Raw genomic sequence first — 20,435 nt, 5'->3', positions numbered from 1 at the left:
CCCCTTCCCACACCACCACAAGGGAAGGTATATAAGGACTGCCCCCACACATCGGAGCTCAGAATCGGAGCTCATAGCCCTGAAGATGCAGACTGCAATGTTTGCGAAACGTCGGCGCAATGCTGAACCTCAACGCGGCATCCATCCGGAACCCAACCAAGTCAATTACTGGTCATTATTGTTCCGTGATAATTGACATTGCTCTCGATATTACGATCGTCAATCCAAGATTATTTTCTTTCAATTTAGATTCTCTATTACCGGTCAATAAATTATATTCTATATTCCCTGCGTTGGTGGTTCTCAACTGGAGTATATTGCCATTAAAAAAGTATTAATATTAGTGACGTTATTGTAATTATTGATGCTGTCTTCGTGAATATCGAACTTGATTGTATCCTTGGTTTGGATTTCATTTCAGTTTTTGGACTTTTGCATGAAATTCAAAGTGGAATTAATCGAAAATTTGATCTTCATGCTCCGGAAAAGATTCTCAATCATCGATCAAGTCATCGATCACTCAATTCATCGATCCAGTACTCACAAGGACATTTTAATCATTATTCCAGAATATTCATCAAAATTATTTGATTTATAAATCAAATTATTGCATCAAGATGAAATTATGTTAATTCATTTTCAAATTTCCCAATTGTTTCGCAAAAAAATTATAAAGATCTGGGTAAATATTCCGAAATTAAACATAAAATCAACACAGGGAGTTCCGAACCAATAAAACTGGGTCCTAGACGTATTCCCTTTCACTATCGTGACAGAGCCTTCGCGGGTCTGCAAGAAATGAAACTGGTGGACATTAATGAGACAAGCTTCGGTTCATGGTGTTCCCCTATGGTGTTACAAGGAACACTAGGGAGGTGTTCCCCTGCGATTTTAATCATATATGTTGTAGAGGACTCAAAACTAAAGGACACCTATTTTTTTTTATCGGCTAATACGCGGCTTTAGGGGGGGAAACCATAGTCAGAAAGTCACCACCTTCGGGGGTGATTTTTCAATCCCACCTATAAGGAGGGTGTTTTTACAAATGTTCATCACGGTAATGAATAGCTTGTGAAAAGTTATAAAAATCACAATTGATAGTTCCTTCGGGGTTTGAAATTGGGGGGGTAAACTACTCCGTAAAAATTTTGTTAAAAAAAAAAAATATGGCTCATAATTTAATATAACCAATTGCATTTGAAAGAGCCTGGAAAAATGCAGAATACCTGTTTTTGGATTTTCCCCGGAACTGAAGTTTTCTGGAGTGAAAAAAATAATTTCTCGGAAATATCACCCATTACAGTGGTGAAGTTTATTATCCATTTCATCAAGGTAATATATAGCTGGTGAGAAATTATGAAAGTCATAATTGATAATTTATCCGGGGGTTGAAATTTGAGGGCTAAACTACCCCTATAAAAATTTCGATTTTCAAAAAAAACACTATGGCTCAGAATTTTACAAAGCCATTTGCGTTTGAAAGAACATGGAAAAATGCAGAATACGTGTTTTTTTATTTTCGTCAGTACTAATATTTTCTGGGATAAAAGAAATGATTTCTTGGAAATATCACCCATCACAGTGGTGGAGTTATTTGTTCATTCCATCGAAGGAGAAAATAGCTTGTGAGCGATTATGAAAATCAGGATTGATAGTTCCTCTGGGGGTTGAAATTTGAAGGGGGGGGGGGGGGGTAAACTACCCCTGTGAAAATATTGAAAAAAAATTATAGGTCAGCATTTTATGAAAATGATTGCATTGGGAAGAGCATCAAAAAATGCGGAATAACTTTTTTTTTATTTTCCCCCGAAAATTTGAAATTAGTTAATTAAAAACAAGTTCTCAATGACCTATTCCTAAAAATAAGATCGAGGTTAGAAGTTTTCTTCGTTTAGATTGGTATTACCATAAATATATCCTAAATTTCATGATAATCGCTAAAGCTTTCCACAAAGTTTCGCAAGAAAAAGTCCATTTCAGTTAGGCAAGTGAATGTACAACCGCGTTTACTAAACTTGAATATCTCCTTTTGAATGCTGCAATTCTTTGTTTACCTCTTAGAGATGGCAGATTCATTTCAGACGCAAATGCTTCCCAATTTGCCATTGGCGCTGCTCTATCACAAGTCCAACTCGGTGAAGAAAAAATAATCGGCCAGTTTAGTAACGCAGAATAAATTATTGTGTTACAAGAAAAGAATTAATTGCGATCATTTATATTGGTAGAATCATTTTCTCATTACTTGCTAGGACGCAATTTTTTGATCCGTACCGACTACGCCGCTTCGAAAAGGCTAACTTCTTTCAAAAATCCTCTAGGCATAATTACACGATGGTTAGAAGCTTTTTAAATTGTGATTTCGATATTATTCATCGCCCTGGACCCTTACACGGCAACGATGATGGTGTTTCGCGATATCCGTGCTCATGTAAACGGTGTGGAAAAGCTAATTTCCGCGAAAATTTTGCTCAGAAAATAGTTTTTCCAACTCAATGCTTGGTGGATGATGAATTTGATTGAGTCCAATTACAAAATACGGATAAAACCATTAAAGTTATTAATAAATTTTTAGAGAAGGAGCGTCGACCGGAGGGGTCAGAAATTTTCCATCTCGGATCCGACTTCAAGATTTATCTACTCTGTTGGGATCTTCTCGGGATTAGAAACAATTTCCTTTTTCGTCGTTGGGAATCACCTGATAACATAAAATTTGTTTTCTAGGTTATAGTTCCCAAAGATACAATTTTGAAAATTCTTTCCATCCCTCATGATTCATCGCTGATGGTCATTTTGGAATCAATAACACCTTGAATAAAATTCGAGAAAGGTTTTATTGTGCGACTTGTAAATTTGATGTCGAGAACTGGTGCAAAATATATCAGATTTGTTTTTCTAAAACAGGTCCTCGTTTGAAAACCAAGGGTGAACTTTAAATTTACAATATTGGTTTTCCTTTCGGAAGAAATGCAGTCGATATTTTAGGCCCATTTCCTAAATCTTACTCTGGAAATCGCTGCATTCTTGTGATTACAGATTATTTCTCCAGATGGCCTGAAGCAATTGCAATTCTAGCCCATTCGACTCAGACTATAGCAGAAGCTTTGATCCGTGAAGTCATTTCTCGTTTCGGTGTTTCCCTCAAAATTCACTCGGATCAGGACCGAAATTTCGAATAATCTTTATTCAAAGAAATTATAAATTCATTAAAAATTCATAAAATTAGTACTCCTCTTCATCCTCAGTTAAATGACTTGGTGGAACGAGTCAGTAGGACTTCCGTTGATTATTAGGTATATGACTTAAATTTTGCTCCCTAGATTAAGTTGATTAGAACACCTATTTGAATTAAAAAAATTTCCCACAATAAAGAGCATTTTGAAGCACCATCTGTGAGCTATCAAACCACTCAAGTCCGATTGTGGTCCGATTAACACAACCTCAAACAGCATAGTGAATAATAATGTCGTTCGACAAGCAGCACTTGAAGCACTCCCTTCTTTTCACCTTCCAACTTGGAACAACTGCTGCAAAAGCACAAGAAATGATTTGTTCGGCCTTCAGAGAGAGTGCTGTATCTCCTGTACATGTAAATAGTGGTTTAAGACATTTCGGGATGGAAATTTTGATCTCCAGGATGAAGAACGTCCTGCGCAACCAAAAAAAGTTGAGGACGAGGAGTTGGACAACCTACTCAATGAAATTCCCTGTCAAATACAACAGTAGCTCACTGATACTCTCGGAGTGACTCAATCAGCTATTTCGAGCCGTTTGAAAAAAATTGGGAGGATGTGGAAGGCAGGTCGTCGGGTGCTCAATCATCTTACCTCAGAAAAAAAAGGTCGACGCTGTGAAATTGTCATGTGCCTACTGACCAGATTAGAACAGAAAGACTTTTTACATAAAATCGTGACTGGGGATGCAAAGTGGATATTTTACGACAATCCGGAGAGGCGAAAGTCGTGGGTTTATCCGGGGGAATCGTCAACGAGTACTGCAAAATCGAATATTCAAGGGAAAAAATTGTTGTTGTGTATTTGGTGGGATTCCAAAGGTGTAATCTATTATGAGATACTCGAACAGGGAGAAGCCGTCACGAAATTGAGTGGTGAGGAAAAGAGACCTTTTATTGGTAGTGGTACGCGGCAAGTAATTTTGCCGCAGGACAACGCGCGGCCACACACAGCAAAAAAAACCCTAAAAGTTATCTCCAAGTTGGGCTGGGAAATTCTCCCACATGCAGCGTATTCGCCAGACCTTGCGCCTTCTTACTATCTTCTTTTTCGGGCGCTACATCACCTGGTGGATACCCAGTTCCAATCTCCTGAAGAAGTCCGGCAAAGCATTGATGACTTCATCCAGTCAGAACTAGTATCTTTTTTCCGAGCCGGAATTCGACAATTGCCCGATAGATGGGAGAAATACGTGCAAAGTGACGGCGATTATTTTCACGATTGGATCTGTACTGATTTTTTTATAAGTAAATATCAAAATTGTCGAAAAAAAGGCCGAGAATTAAATCAAACACCTAATATTTAGCAAAGTAGGTCAATTTCAGTCCAAGAGATGGGACACATAGATCTCATTGTTCCTATTAGTTGTGACTATTAGTTGTTTCCTATTAGTCGTGTTATTTTCCGTCACAAATAGTAGTTCGTTATTCGACCGTTTCCCGTGTGGATTGCTAATTTAAAAATCACCAGACGGGAAGTCACCAACCGACAGCGAGAGTTACGAGAGAGGTTTAGTATATTTTGTTAATTATTTTGTTTTGTACTTCCTCCTCTATTGTTTGAATCGAATCTGGCGCCGACATCGTGGGACTGAGGTGCGAACGTCTCCGGGAATCGTCGAGACTTCGGGACACTTCGAGTTCGTGATGAGAGCCTCATGGGTCTTCGGATTGCCAGAGGTCGCCAGCTCTCGGGCAACTCTAGAGAAAACGTGACGTAGGAGTCCGACTGGTTCAATGCGGAAGGGGAAGTGGAGGATTTCACCAAAATCAGAAGGAGGTTGAGTTGGATCATCTTGTGGGGACAGAATGGTCTGGAGAATGATTTGGAAGAATGTCAGAGGACGTTCGGATTTATTTGATATTTTGGGATAAGTTGTAGTTGAATAAATAACGTTTGAGAAGTCACTGCGCATGCTCCGACGGACTTGGTTCGGCCATGTAAGCGACAGATTCTAGTTGTTTGGAAACGGATTGGAGGAGTGAACGGAATGAGCAGCCAATGAGCGTCGTTGCCGCGTTTTCACGGTCCAGCGTGGTGTCGCTGGGGAAACGAACCTCACTTCCCGTTTGGTGGTCTTCGCGATACATCGTTCGATCGATTTTAACGTTTGTTTGTTGGCGTTAATTTCGGAGTTTTGGGAGCCTGAAGGCGTTCTGGAGGAAAAAAACCTGTGAAGGAAGCCCCGAGTGGATTCGTCTGGAGAAAAGTCCCGAGGACTCGAATTTGAGGAGTTTTGGAGACGTTCTCCGGAGACACCGAGGTGGACTGCTGAGTGAGCGGGATGGCTACAACGTCGTATGATACTTCTGTGTGAATTCATCGTGAGTAGGACTCTGGCCAATTTTAGAGTTTTGAACAGATGTTTTGTGCATCTTAGTCCCGTAGGGCTTTTAGAGTTTCAGAATAATTACCAGATAGAATCCTAATCACTCTGATCAGTAATTGATTATTCAGTCTCTTTTGTCTCTCTCTCATGCGTATTTCGAGTTGACGTGTTTGATCATTCGATTTCGGTTGTCTCGCGATATTGAGTTATTTCGTAGAGTTTCGGGCTCTCGTGTTTCATGTTGTGAGTGACTATTATTTTATGAATATTTTATTTTTGGAAATGATACTTGGAAAATTAATTAGTGTTGCGTCTGAATGAATTTGTGTTAGACGAACACTCTCGCTGTCGGTTAATATTCAGTGAAGGACATTGAACGTAGGTTTCTTTTGTGTCTCGTGACCTTGCTTCGTTTCGCTGGCCCGTTGTCTTGGGTTTTCGTATTTGTTTCGGACAGCCAGCTTTACTTGTCACATGGACGAATTCTTGGGTTTCGATCATTCAGTATTGTTCAATCTACATAATTATTATTGACAATATTTTGATTCTGACTTTCATTTTTCTCTTTGACATTATTTATTTCGGACTTTTTGGGATGGTTAGATCTTTCAATTTAGCTATCAGAATCTCTTTTGACTAAATTGACCGAGTATATTCCTTCCTTATTTTCCTATCAGAATTTTTATTCCTTTGACAATTATAGATTGAGTAACTATCGAAGCCTCATGATCGTTGATCGATCGAAATAACCCAAAGGCGGTTTTTAAGAAAATTAATTTGTTTTGTTATTGTATCGAGTCATCTAAGCCTGATTAAATATTATGACTTTCCCCCCGGAATTTAGAATTAAATTTATTTATTCGGTCAATACCTAGTCACACTTTAATCTAAGCTTCACCAGTGACCTTCACGCCGTTCTTCGGTCTGAGTTAGCGGGAGACCGTTTCGAAGCTTGGGATTATTTTGGAAATTCTAATTTTGATCGTTCGTTTCGTTCCCGTGGTCGTTCTTNCGGTTTTTAAGAAAATTAATTTTTGTTATTGTATCGAGTCATCTAAGCCTGATTAAATATTATGACTTTCCCCCCGGAATTTAGAATTAAATTTATTTATTCGGTCAATACCTAGTCACACTTTAATCTAAGCTTCACCAGTGACCTTCACGCCGTTCTTCGGTCTGAGTTAGCGGGAGATCGTTTCAAAGCTTGGGATTATTTTGGAAATTCTAATTTTGATCGTTCGTTTCGTTCCCGTGGTCGTTCTTGTAATAACAACCTGGCGCTCGACTTATTTGTTGTTTCAGGGTTGTCGTGCATGGAAGGGCTACGTAGTGGATCGAGGGTTCCGTGAGTCTCAGGAAATTACGTCACATAGTCTATCGTTTCTCCAAACACGATACCACTCAATTCTCACCTGCCATGTTAATGTTGGGTCGTGAATTCAGGAACCCATTGGATTTGATTCGAGGAATTCCACCTCATAAAGATTATAACAATCTCTTAGATTACGTCATCGAATTGAGGAACAAATTAGATTTAATTCATGATGAAACTCGGAATCATTGTGAATCAGATGAAGTTGAGATTCGATTTGAAAACCCTTATGTTGTCCTTTACTTCAGGAGGAAAAGTATGGTTTTTCAATCCTAAGAGAATCAAAGGAAAATGCCCGAAATTGCAAAGGGACTGGAATGGCCCATTCATTAACAAGGATAAATTATACGAAGTAGTTTATTGAATCCAAAAATCCACCCATTTCAAGCCGAAGGTCGTTCAAGTGAACTGGCTGGCTCCATTCTATGAGTAATTACTTAATCCAAGTATTTGCATCATTAGAATAATTCTGATTTCAGTTGATGGCCACAACTGACTTCAGCAGATTTATGATTTTCAATTATTTATCCCGGGAAGATTAACAATAGCATTGTATCACCATGGAATACAGGCCGACAGTTAATACCTGATGGGAGTATTTGAATCGACAATTACTTGTCTTATATCTTCCGAAATCTATTGGAACAATCGCAATCTACCGTTCTGAACATTTCTTTTCCAACTTAAATTCTCAACTGCCTTCCCATTCTTCTGGAGGAGCTTTGAAAGACTGCTGGACCTTTTCAAACTATTTCAAGCCAAATCTTCTCTCTTTTTGTTATATTCCATCTGGGTTTTTGAAAGAGAGTTGGGTTGAAGGCCCCAGATAATTGAAGTATTATTTCAGTCATTCTTTAACCTGAAATTTCAAAACAATTGCCTTTAACAGGCGCGTTGTCGTCGGGGCGATCACTTTTCAAGAGGGAGTATTGTAGCGTATTTGTTCTTTTCCTCCCTCTCAACCACCTTCATGTACGATCGTCTCTTTCTAAGACGTTATTTCTTTATCGTCGCACCTAGTCCGCGGACGTGTCACTTTTTTTTATATTTCTTTTGATCATTCTTTTCGCCCCATTTACTTAACAAACTCTTTCCATTGATAAATGTTCTTATAACTTTAAAATATATATGAGGTATTCCACGTCAAATGAGTCAACCGCTGACCCTCACCCTGTTGGAAATTGATGGCGATTTTTTCTACGATTGGGGAGGTTGAAAAACTATATCTCAATTTTTTTCTGAATTTTTCGGCAGCCCAGTTCGGAGATATGATTTTTGTTTCGCTTTTCCGGTTCTTTCCAATTACTCGAGTTCTATCCATCCGATTTTGATTTATTAAGCATCAAAATTTTTCATTTTTTACTGCCTGTAAGAATATTTTCAGTGAATTTTTTTTCCTCTCTCTAGATGCACATAATAACACCTTTTCGAATAAAAAAGTTGAAAAACTTGAATTTTGCAAATTACGTCTCGGATGATTTGTTTCATTTTTTCCCAGTAATTCTTATAATCAAAACAAGTATTTTGAGTCATCATACAAGTTGGGTATCGTCCTGGATCTATTTTACTTTCAATTTTTTCATTTCGAAATTCCGTAAATTTGGTTGCAACGCCTCAAAATGGCGGTGATTGACTTTGATTATAGACAGTATGAAGTGAATTTGATTGCATACCTATATATTACATATTTTTTTGATACATAGTCGAAGTCGTTTTGTGGTGTTTTGACCAAATTTGCGCAATTTCCAAAAGGAAAAATTAACAATAACAGATCCAGGAGGACGCCCAACTTGAATGACAGCTCAAAAGACTCGTTTTGATTATGTGAATTACTGAAAAAAAAAAATTGAATCAACCATGACGTAATTTGCAAAATTCAAGTTTTTCAACTTTTTTTTGGCGAAAATTCGTTATTATGAGCATCTATGAAAGGAAACAAAATTGCTAAAAATAGTTGTGGAGGTGAGCAGGTTATTGAAATGAAGACTCCAGAGATCCAACGTTGAGCGAAATATATTTGAGTTTTTGAACGTTAATAGAAGAGTGGAGAGTTAGTCGTAAGATGACTTGTCCTCTCTGTTGATGTGTTGTCCAGTGGTTGAGCGATGAGTGAATGTCGAGTGAATGACTGACTGATGATGAGTGTGGAAAGTGTGCGGTATTTAAGGAGAGTACAAGGATGTGATTGGTGGAAAATTTGGAGAAGGGATGAGTGAAATCCTGGCTTCCGATTGGTTCGGCGCTGTAAGTTCCCGTCGGTGAGCTGTGATTGGCTCGGGGGTCTCGGCGGAGAAATTTCCGTCGTGACGTCACAGGCGCCGGTCAGGCGGACGAGGGATTATGGACGCCAGGTGATGATGAGGGATTAGGACGCATGGAGGATTATGGCAATAAACGGGTCATTAGGTTGAGGTTTATGGTTGTGTGACTTGGACAGATGTCCTACACTTTCAAAGGAATAAGGAAATGGATTTTTAATGTGGCAATTGGCCCAATGTCTCGACAGGAAAATTGGGGAATTGGCCCAATGTCTAGAGAGGAAAATTGAGTGTATGTCTGTGTGTGCGTGTGTGAATGACAGAGATGTAGTGTAGACATCGTCACCACATAGTCATATAGGCAGTACAAAATGGACAATTTTGACGCTTAATAAATCAAAGTCGGACAAATAGAACTCGAGTTATTGGAAAAAACGAAAAAATGTGAAAAAAATCACATCTCCGAACTGGGGTGCCGAAAAAATCTGAAAAAATTTGAGAGATAGTTTTTCGACCTCATTAATTTCCAAGAGGATGAGGGTCAGCGATTGACTCATTTGACGTGGAATACCTCATATACACATTATGAAGGAGAGATGCTATATACTATGCCTTCACCTCGAATGTTTCTAAATGGATCAACCACTAAAGCTAATCTAATTTTGTGAAAACCTGCATTCATTTGTATAATACAAAACTTATCACATCACTGTCACTAATGGTGTCCTCCACAACAGATCAAGAGGCAGATCTCCAAATATAAGGGAGAAATTTTATCAGAAACATTTGGGCATAGAATATATATCAGCTCCTAACATATAGTTTTCGAAATAGCGCTTTAGCCGAGTAGCAGCGCGTCCGCCTACCAACCCGACAATCCGCGTTCAAAACTTTTTTCTGATATACAGTCGAGCACTAAAGTTCATAAACAGAATACATATAATGCAAGTTCAGGCTGTTCACGAACTTTAGTGCTCGACTGTATATATAAGGTGTGCGAAAATGATTTGTACGGCTAAATAACTAGCTAAAAAGTAGTTGAACGCGAAAATGTTTCAGACCAGAGTTATAGGGCTTTAAGAAGGAAAAATAATGGGAGGCGTATTTTGAGCATAATTGTTTGTTTCTATGATACAAGGATAAGTTCATTCTTCTAAAATGGGACCAACAATTTTCGTCTTACAAACATTGTTCTACTCGGTAAGACGAATACAACGATAACGCACATGAAGTGCGTTTTTGTTTTCGAGCTAATATACCCATTGATTTTGGAATGACATATCGAATGTTCAAGGCGGTTAGAAATTTGAGCGCAGATAATATACGGAGAAGAAAGGGCCCACGAAGTCCCCGCCCTGAATCAAACCAAACAATCGCTATCTACTACCAGAAATAAGCAGAATTTCGGCGTGAATCACTCCGATTTCGGTTTGATTGAAGCTGATTTTTCGGTTTGATTCAAACTGATTTTTCGGTTTGACCTGTTTCTACTTGAAATAAACCACTGTTCAACTTATATCAGATCTGGAATCTGGATTGGCGTAGTCCAAATCACTTGGTTTGTATCAAGCCGAAAATTGGTTCGCATCAAGCCGATGTCGACTTGAATCAGTGCTTTTGTTTGAGTATATGATCTCTTATTTTAGGTACCGACGAGAAATTAACGGGAGTGGACATTCTCCACAGCTAGCCTATTCAGGTATCAAGCCTTCAATTTCAAGGCTTCATTAACTTGGGCGAAAGATTTCAAGAGAAAATACAACATTCGCTAGAGGAAAATCACGAAATATATCAGCCATAATGACTACAGGACGATGACGGTGGTCCTGGAAGCAGTAATAAAAAATTCTGCACCCCATTGAAAGCGATACCGGAGCTCATGGGCCGCATCTCATCATTAAACCGTCCAGGTGCGGTGCCAATATCGGTCCAGCTTCGACAGAGCACTTGTAGAGAAAGAATCCCGGACTGTTGTGGGCCAGAAGCGTGACCTCAACAAATTGCGTCATTCATACACTGCGCAGTCTGGCATTGCAATGTTTGGGAAGTTGTTGCTAAATGTGTTCCTGTGCTTGTAGGAACCAACAAGATCCTTAGGCTCGTGAGTAAAGATAACGGTCGACAGTTATCTTTACTGGACAGTTAACAGTTATCTTTAATCGACAGTTAACACAGGAATTCGGTAATGTTGTTCTAACTTGCTCGAAATCAGGTGAACTTGCAACACAGTTCTTATCAATAGTTGATTCTTAGGAAAGGCAAACGAATCCACTAATTTACGATGAATTATTTTCCGATAAAGATCAATTGTCGATGCGCACAGTAACTATTATTCTTTCGAAATGCACTCAACTTTCTCAAGTTGCAAATTTTTTTACAAAACGTCAAAATTTTTCTCATCTGATCAAACATAAGCATGAAATCTCATCTCATCTCATTTGAAGATACGATCAAAATCCATTCGCTCTTACATTATTAATTATCTGCGCTCACATTTTGAGAGATGATTCAATACGTGTGGTTTGCATTGAAATTGAACGACGAAAGACGCATTTTTTCAAACGTGGACGAAGTATTTTTCCCACTTGAAAATCTGCAAACCTGCTATGCGTGCAATGAGACTGCTTTCGTCTGTTGCAGTCGACGTCACATAAATTCGTGTTTTGTATATTTCTATGATAATTATCACCTAAAAAAGTGTACCTCTGAACCTGAAGTTATGAAAGACCAATAAAAAAACCATTTCAGTCGGCAAAACCGTTCTACCGAAAACTAAGTGTTGGCAACTTATACGTATGCTGGGCCCAAATCTTTCGCACAAAATATCTCCCTTATTTTTGAGCATCTGCCTCTAGGTCTTTAGTGAGGGGCACCACTAGTGACACCCTTCAAATACATGAAGACTGGATGTTATCGGTTTCTGATATCAGCCAGCCTCTCTTTGTTAGATAGTAAGGGAGTTTATTACCATACTGCATTTATTGGAGCGTCGCTATCCTTGTGAGTAACCTGTTGTGGTGATGGGTGCAATTGCTTTCTCCAGTGGTATTTTATAAACCCCATACCTGCCTAACAAGGAACACTAGGTAGGTGTCCGCCCCCCGATTTTGATGAAACTTGAATATGTTATAGAGGACTCAAAACTAAGTGCCACGTATTTTTTTTTATCAGCCCATACGCGGGTTTAGGGGGTGAAACTGTCCTCTGAAGTTGACCACCTCGCGGGGTATTTCTTCAATTGCGCACAAAGGGAGAATATTTAAACATATTTTTTGCAGTATAACAGGAAGCTCATGGAAAATGATTAAGATAGAAATTGAAATCATCTCCGAGGGGTGAAATTTCGAATGTAAACTACCCCTGTGAAAAGTCATTAATTCAATAAAAAAAAATATATCGCTGCGAATTTCATGAAACCAATTTCATTGGAAAGTGCATAAAAAAACACAAAATACCTTTTTTTGCATTCTTTTTAAAATTGCAATTTAAAGGCAAAAGAAGATCAATTTCCTGGAATTGGCAACGTAGCATATATGTGGCATAAATATAGCATAAATGTAGCAGTACATTCCAAACACTGACAATAATGTTTGTTTTTACCCCTCCTAGTAACTATCAATTAAAATAATCCAAAGGTAGTCACATTCCAAACATTATTGTCAGTGTTTGGAATGTACTGCTACAATTATGCTGCAATGAAACATTGCTAACGAAATGCAATGATTATAATAATCACTGTATGATGGGATTTAGAATAGAAATTACCAGTCTTGTTGACGGTCGGATAATTCAGTTTTTTGACATATGACGTTTTTATTTAGCTTAATTTAAGGATCATAATTCGTACAGAAATGGCATTCATCAAAAAAATGGTGCAAAGTGATTTTTGCATCAAGAGCATCTTACTACTGCAACATTGGAACAGCCTTTAATGTCACAGTGTGGATGAGACGATTGTCCAAATGCAAAATCGATAGGTTTTTCAAATTCATCAGGTTTTTTTAACAATATAACCACTTTGAAACCAAGCGTAGCGAAATAAATTTTGATACCTTGGTGATGATAATTGATTATGGACTAAAGACTGTAACTTTATTATGTGTATTACTCCTCAAGTGTAAATTAAGATCATAGTCAAGGAGGACAACAGTATCCGAAAAATGATGGAAATAATTTTTCCAGATTCTGAAACCATATACATCAAGGGGGTGAATTTTTTCAGTAGTACCCTTTATATCAACATAGTTAATAATTGTTCATTTGGAGGAGTTCCTTCTTGTAGCGCTTGAGGACAGTGCCCGCTCCACGAATCTATCAACAGTAGATTTGTAGGTCCTACATTCGGAAAAAAATACTTCCTTCAACCAGGTTTTAAAATGCTCTAAAAAATCAAGTACTTTTTAATAATACCAATTATTGTATTGAAAATATCATAGCCTCTTATGTCTTGAATATCATCTCACTTGAAGTAAGTTTCCCCGATTTTGAAGCCGTGACGAAAACATTGGATGGTCAAAAAAGATTGTGTTCCAGCATTGGGCCAAAAGTTCCGGAAGGTTCTTTCAAAACCAGAAAGAGAGGTGATACTAATTTACCATCAGCAGAAATGGTGGGTTCTATCATGTAACTATGTGTGAAATGAACGTATTTGAATCCGATTTCTTTCTGGGCTTGCAGAGCCCACCTTCGTACATCAGTATCGTGAACGATTAATCCCACATCAATAGCATTCTTCATGTTTTTCAATGTGTTCTCCGAAATACGTTTCAACTTCTCCATATATGTTCCTCCTTTACTTATTTGCTGCGCCCAGCATCGTAACTATCGATTTCACCTTTTTAAATCGATGTGCAACAGTTTTAACAGAAAGGTTTTCCTTTGTTTTTGCACTTCTCCAGAACTTAACTGCTCTCTTCTTATAGTCGAAATCTACGGATACCTTATCCTCTAAACAACTTTTAGATGATTCTTTGGTATGTGGTTGAAATTCTTCATCCTCGACCGCCATCATTTCTATATCTTTATAGGGCTCTTGAAAATCTAAAGATGTTTCTTCAATAATTTCAACGCCATTGTATTCTTCCATGGATTGAATTAATATCCTTTGGAAGGCATCCGCTAATTCGCGTTCCTCATTATTCACAGGCATTTCAGCAAGATTGAGAACTTCAAATGTTGTCATGAGAAGTCTGATAACGTTGATTGGATTAACTTTCATTATGAAATGGGCACAGAAACACGATATCCACGGAGAGACTGTTTTCGTTGATGGACACTTGTAAACTGATTGTGATTGTGTTTGCATGAAGAATTAAAACGTAAAACACCGATATTGTAAGCCGTGCATATTTATCACCGCGATGTTATTTTTAAACAAGACAGATGATATTCGAATAGATATTTTTATAACTCTGACATACTGTTCTGATGTGGATTTGAATTATCGCGACAATGTCATTATCTTACGTCCTTATTAAAATCTTTTCACAAACAATATAAACATCAGGGTCGTAAGATCATCTCGTTTGAAAGTTATTTTCAATTCATTCTATTCTACACCACTGGCCGAATTTTTTCCAGGAAAGATCCAAAAGAGACATCGCGTGTTTTTTTCATGCTTTTTCAAATCGGAATCATTCCATAAAATTTCGGGCAATAGTTTTTTCATGGGGAAGCTGACGCTTCGCGGGGATAGTTTGACCCCCAAACTTCATCCTCCGGAGACGATTCCAATGCTTTTTCTCATCATCCCGATGAGCTTTTTTTTATACTGCAAAAAATTTCAAAGTGGGCCAATTCCAGAAAATTGATCTTCTTTTGCCTTTAAATTGCAATTTAAAGAAGAATGCAAAAAAAGTTTTTTTGTATTTTTTTATGCACTTTCAAATGAAATTGTTTTCATGAAATTCGGAGCGATATATATTTTTTTATTGAATAAATGACTTTTCACGGGGGTAGTTTATGCCCGAAATTTCACCCCTCGGGGATGATTTCAATTTCTATCTTAATCATTTTCTATGAGCTTTCTGCTATATTGTAAAAAAATTGTCTAAATATTCTCCCTATGTGCGCAATTGAAGAAATACTCCGGGAGTTGGTCAAATTCAGAGGGCAGTTTCACCCCCTAAATTCGCGTATGGGCCAATAAAAAAAATACGTGGCACTTAGTTTTGAGTCCTCTACAACATATTCAAGTTTCATCAAAATCAGGGGGCGGACACCTACCAAGTGTTCCTTGTAAGTGATGGGATAGGTGTTGTATTATGGAAACAAATTCAAGTCTTTACAGGATTAGGTTAGCTTCATGGGTTATTTCATCTAGAAATAATGGAGGTGAAGGGATTGCATATAGAAATGCCATGTTTTTTCTTCGAAAGGGGACGAACAGCATGATTAACTGGATTCTCATGGTCAGGGATGAGTTACTAAACGAGAGGACCTCCAGTTTCAATTTTAGAACGGTCCACGGAGACATCTCCTCCAGGACTCGAGACAAAGTGGAAACGGAACTTCAGGCACGCCGTGCAGTAAACAACTGCTTTAAGTGCACTGAACCATTTCGAGAAGTGCACTTTTCAGGCAGGTATCACAAAAATGCTTTTACCTTGAACTTTACTGTTTTTTCGTGGAGATTTATAAAAAAATTCTGAAAAATCCCCACAGATATCCGGACATACAGAACAACCTCGTTTATCCGATAATGTGGGGAAAGGTTACTTCGCATAAGTGAAAACTCGGATAACACGAAAGACATAACAAATTCAAAAACTTCAACCATTCTTCATGTATTTGAAATGGTAAAATGAAATTTAATCACAACGACGACTTTTTTCCTGTTTTGCGACATGGCAGTGTTCATTCATTGATTGTGGAAGGCCAACTGTTAATTTTTAGCTCCCAACCGAAGTGCGCACAAAACATGTAACAAGGCTGTGTGGCTCCATCCATTTTATCCACCTTTTTCCGTGTTATTCGAGCAAGTAAGTCGGCTGGGATAACGCGGAGACTAAGTTGATTCGAAGGCCCGATAAACGAGGTGGTACTGTACACACACCAATTTACAAAAAACAATATATCTTAACCTTCCATTAAATTCTACATCATTTTCCACTGAAATTAGAAGATGAACTGAAACGCACGATTACGAAGATTTCATTCGGAAGCGAAAAAATGTACAAAATTAAAGTGGAGTATTTACATGTATTTAAAGTCGATTGTAGAAACCAACTGCTCAGGCGTTAAATCCACAAGCAGCTTCCATACTGGGACACCTTTGGATTTTGCCCACAAATCCCACAGGGCGTTGACAACCGCTGCAGTTGCTAGATGTATCACTCCCTTTTCGGGCCCCAACTACAAGAATAGTTCTCAATGAACGTCAAAGTATTTAATTTCACACATGTACCAAATGATTCGGATCAAGGTTTTTACTATGTCATTCTCTTGGGTTCGACATTAATGTTCATATGCTACCATAGTATCTTTTGTCACCGGGATGATAACAATGGGGAAGCTTTTCCGAATGTGATGTAATAGTTTAAATAATAGAAAATCAATTTTCTGGTTTTTCACATTTTCTGTGGAAATTGTCAGTTCTACCACCTTAGAACTGACAATCATTGTTATCATCCCGGTATCTTTTGTCACCGGGATGATAACAATGAGTAAGCTTTTCCGAATGTGATGTAAACGCTTAAATAATAGAAAATCAATTTTCCGGTTTTTCACATTTTTTGGGGAAATTGTCAGTTCTACCACATGAATACTTTAATTCAAAATTGTTCGATATAAAATTGTCTAAAGGAAACGTTTTCCCGTCTGATGAATAGTTTCAAAAATACAGCCGAAAAAGATGTGAAATTGCGCATCATCACATCATTTCCACAAATGATATGCCTATTCTGAACGAGTCGATTTATTTTCTATTGTACATATCCCGCACCTGAATATGTTTCTTGTGCGAAATGTGATGAGGAATATCATTGTTGTTGAAGAAAAAATTGTCGAAAAGTCGACAGAATAAAATATACAGAATTACAATTGATCAGGGCTGCAATTATGAACTAACAATTGCTGTGACGATTCGTGCCAGTCCGTGTAACATGATTGATTTGTCACGCGTGGTGTCAACTGGTCAGAGATCCTCAGTAATGATTGCTTTTGCATAATTACAACTCCGGCTACTGGTTATTTTTGTACTCAAAAAATTTTGTTATAGTGGATAACAAGTAATTCGTTAATCAGTAATCTCTGGAAGAAAAACTTTCAATTATACAGGCAATGCCCAATCATGTTTACGATTCTTGTGATTACTCGAATGATCGAGATGCGCGGCAGCGTATCGGCCAAGAAAAAGTTTTGACTCTGACTGTACAAAACTGATCGAACGTTGCCGTGTATCTATACACGAAGCAACTACCTCCTCCACTACTCCGACACATATCTATTGAATAAAATGCAAATGTGACAACATACATGAAAAATAATCTTAGTTACATTATATAAATCGACCACCAGCTTCTCATTGATGTAACTATTTTTTTTATTCCAATCAATATTTAAAAAATTACGCGCATAGCAACGGGATCACCTGCACATTGTCGCATTTCACATTATCTCCTATAATTTTTTTGTTACGGAGCTGGTAGCACTGCAATACAGCCACACACACCAAGGAGGGAGCCCGGGAATTTACAAATTGAATTTGGTGCATGAACGATAAATTCCACAGATATTTTTCAATTGAGTTCCGTGCATAAATAAATACTGAAAGAAGCAAATTAAGTCGGAACATCTGGAATCAGCAATTAAAAGTCAGTGGAAATGATGACTGTGAAGTACAATTATTTGTTTTGCTTCGATTGTTAATTGGAAAGATGATCTATCGTGTGAAAAATGAATGAGCCGAATTGAATTGGAAATAAAAAAAATTATAGGATATCAAAACGATTCCTTGCTTATTTTGAAAAAAATAATGAAATCTCTCTAAAAAAACAAAAACAAATATTTTTATACAAAAAGAGCGCCAAGAAAAAGTTTGGGTTGGTTCTTACTGGGGAGTAGAAATTTTTAAAAAATACAAAGAAATGAAAAAGAGAGCCAAGTCAGCAATGTCAAATGAACGAACATAGTGCACAATCAGATTTCGAGGAGATGAATAGTTTCAAATCGAATACGGATTTTTAAAAAATTCTTCATGAAATAAAAAATTACTAGAAGGAGGACCAACGTTCTTGGCGCGGAGTTTTTCAACTCACTGTTTAGTATCAAGCTAATCCGCCATCTTTTGATCCGCGCCAGGGACGTTGGTCCTCCGTCTAGTAATTTTTTATTTCATGAAGAATTTTTTTGAAATCCTTATTCGATTTGAAACTATTTTTCTCCTAGAAATCTGATTGTGCACTATGTTCGTTCATTTGACATTGCTGACTTGGCTCTCTTTTTCATTTCTTCGTATTTTTCAAAAATTTCTACTTCCCAGTAAGAACCAACCCAAACTTTTTCTTGGTTAATGATTGCAGTAGAGAATTCCAGATTATTTGGCTGATGGGTAGTTGAATATGCAATTTATGTTCTGGTTCATCTCCATTTTTGATAATTATCCAAAGATATCAAGGGATGTTGGAAAAAAATGTAAACAATATTTATCTAGCAATTGCTATTGTGATGTCTGAGGAGGAACTATTCAGTGGTTGATGTTGAAGTTTTTTCGGTTATTTGTATCAAATTTAATGCGGTTAGCTATCTCTTCATCCGTAACTTTTCGATATTGTAAAGTACGAGCCATTTTCTAAAAAGCAAATGTTTATTAGAAGAATTTGCGGCGAAAAAGAGATACAAAGAGACGTGATGCGTCCGCGGATTAGGAATCAAGATAGAAGAATGACGATGATCGGAAAGACGATCACACTTGAATGTGGTTAAGAGGGCAAGATAGAACAAATAGGCAACACTACTCCCTCTCTTGAAAAGTTGTCGCCCCGACAACTACACGCCTGTTAAAAGCCATTGTAGGAAAATTTCAGGTATTTCATAACTGAAATGATACTTCAATTAACTGGGGCCTTAAAGCCATCTCTCTTTCAAAAACCCAGATGGAAAATAACAGGAAGAGAGTAGGCTTGTCTCGAAATGATTCATTTAATCTTGATGCAAACTTCTACTTCTCAATGAGGTCCGAAAAGTCCAGTAGTGTTCCAAGATTCTTTAGAAGAATGGACAGGAAATCGAGGACTCTCACTGGAAAGAAAATGTTGGGAACGACAGGAATCAGTTGTTAAAAATAATTCAGAAAAGTTAAAGAGGAATAGAAATCTATAAAAGTATTTGCATCAGGTATTGATTTCTGATAAGTATTTCAAGATTATACATGGTCATTTCTCATCTTCTCGAGGATAAATAATTGAAATTAGTGTAATCTCTCCTGGGATAAATAATTAAAAGCAATAGGTCTTGCCGAGGATAAATATTAGGTGTATACGTTGATCTTTCATTTTTTTTCATTGAGTGCCGTGTCGTATTTAAAATTTAAATATTTACGCGCCGGTTTGCGATTTTAGAGAGTGAACCTTAGTTTTTAATACGCTATGTGTCATGCCTGGAAGAGCTGTATAACTTCACAAAACAGTAGTATATACGATGGCGACCGATACGCAACACATTTGGCACTGTATTCTCAACGAGTTCCAACATGGAAAAAAAAGCCATTGAAGCCCGCTCTTCTATTTGTTCTACTCTTGGAAGTAATATTGTCTTATGATACGTGTAAATATTGGTATAGACGCTTTAAAAATAGCGATTTCGATCTCAGTGACCGGGAACGTCCTAGACACTCTCGGAAATTTGAAGATGCTGAATTGCAAGAATTACTCGACAAAGACTCAACGCAAACCCAAAAAGAGCTTGCAGATCACCTAGGAGTTACTTAAGCAACAGTCTCTAAACGCAATGGGAAAAATACAAAAGGTAGGAAGATGGGTTCCACATGAACTGACCGAACATAACCACGATCAACGCATGAACACTTGTCTTTCGCTGCTCGCCAAATGCCAAAAGAAAAAATTTTTGTCAAAAATTGTGACGGGAGATGAAAAATGGATATTTTTTGCTAATTCCAAATGCAAAAAGTCACGGGTGAATCCCGGACAACCATCGACATCCACTCCCCAATAAAAAATTCGCTTGAAAACGGTTCTCCACTATATCTGGTGGGATATGAAGGGTGTATTCTATTACGAATTTTGGAA

The 20,435-nt window shown here is 37.7% G+C and overlaps 1 protein-coding gene across 1 annotated transcript in view; it reads right to left on the bottom strand.

The window, feature by feature from the left end:
* The window catches only part of LOC107045609 (mitochondrial enolase superfamily member 1), a gene marked incomplete at its 5' end in the record, with an annotated part of 21,207 nt that extends 4,665 nt beyond the window's left edge, over window positions 1-16,542 (bottom strand). The window contains 1 exon segment of the mRNA XM_015267933.1: window positions 16,388-16,542. Within this exon segment, the coding sequence (XP_015123419.1) occupies window positions 16,388-16,542 (155 nt within the window).
* Window positions 16,543-20,435: the final 3,893 nt, after the last annotated feature.

Source organism: Diachasma alloeum, unplaced genomic scaffold, assembly GCF_001412515.2.
Source record: "Diachasma alloeum isolate Michigan unplaced genomic scaffold, Dall2.0 Dall_scaffold_01025, whole genome shotgun sequence".
Lineage (NCBI taxonomy): Eukaryota > Metazoa > Arthropoda > Insecta > Hymenoptera > Braconidae > Diachasma > Diachasma alloeum.
The sequence above is the reverse complement of the archived record's forward strand: the minus strand, read 5'-3'. Positions and strand labels throughout refer to the sequence as shown.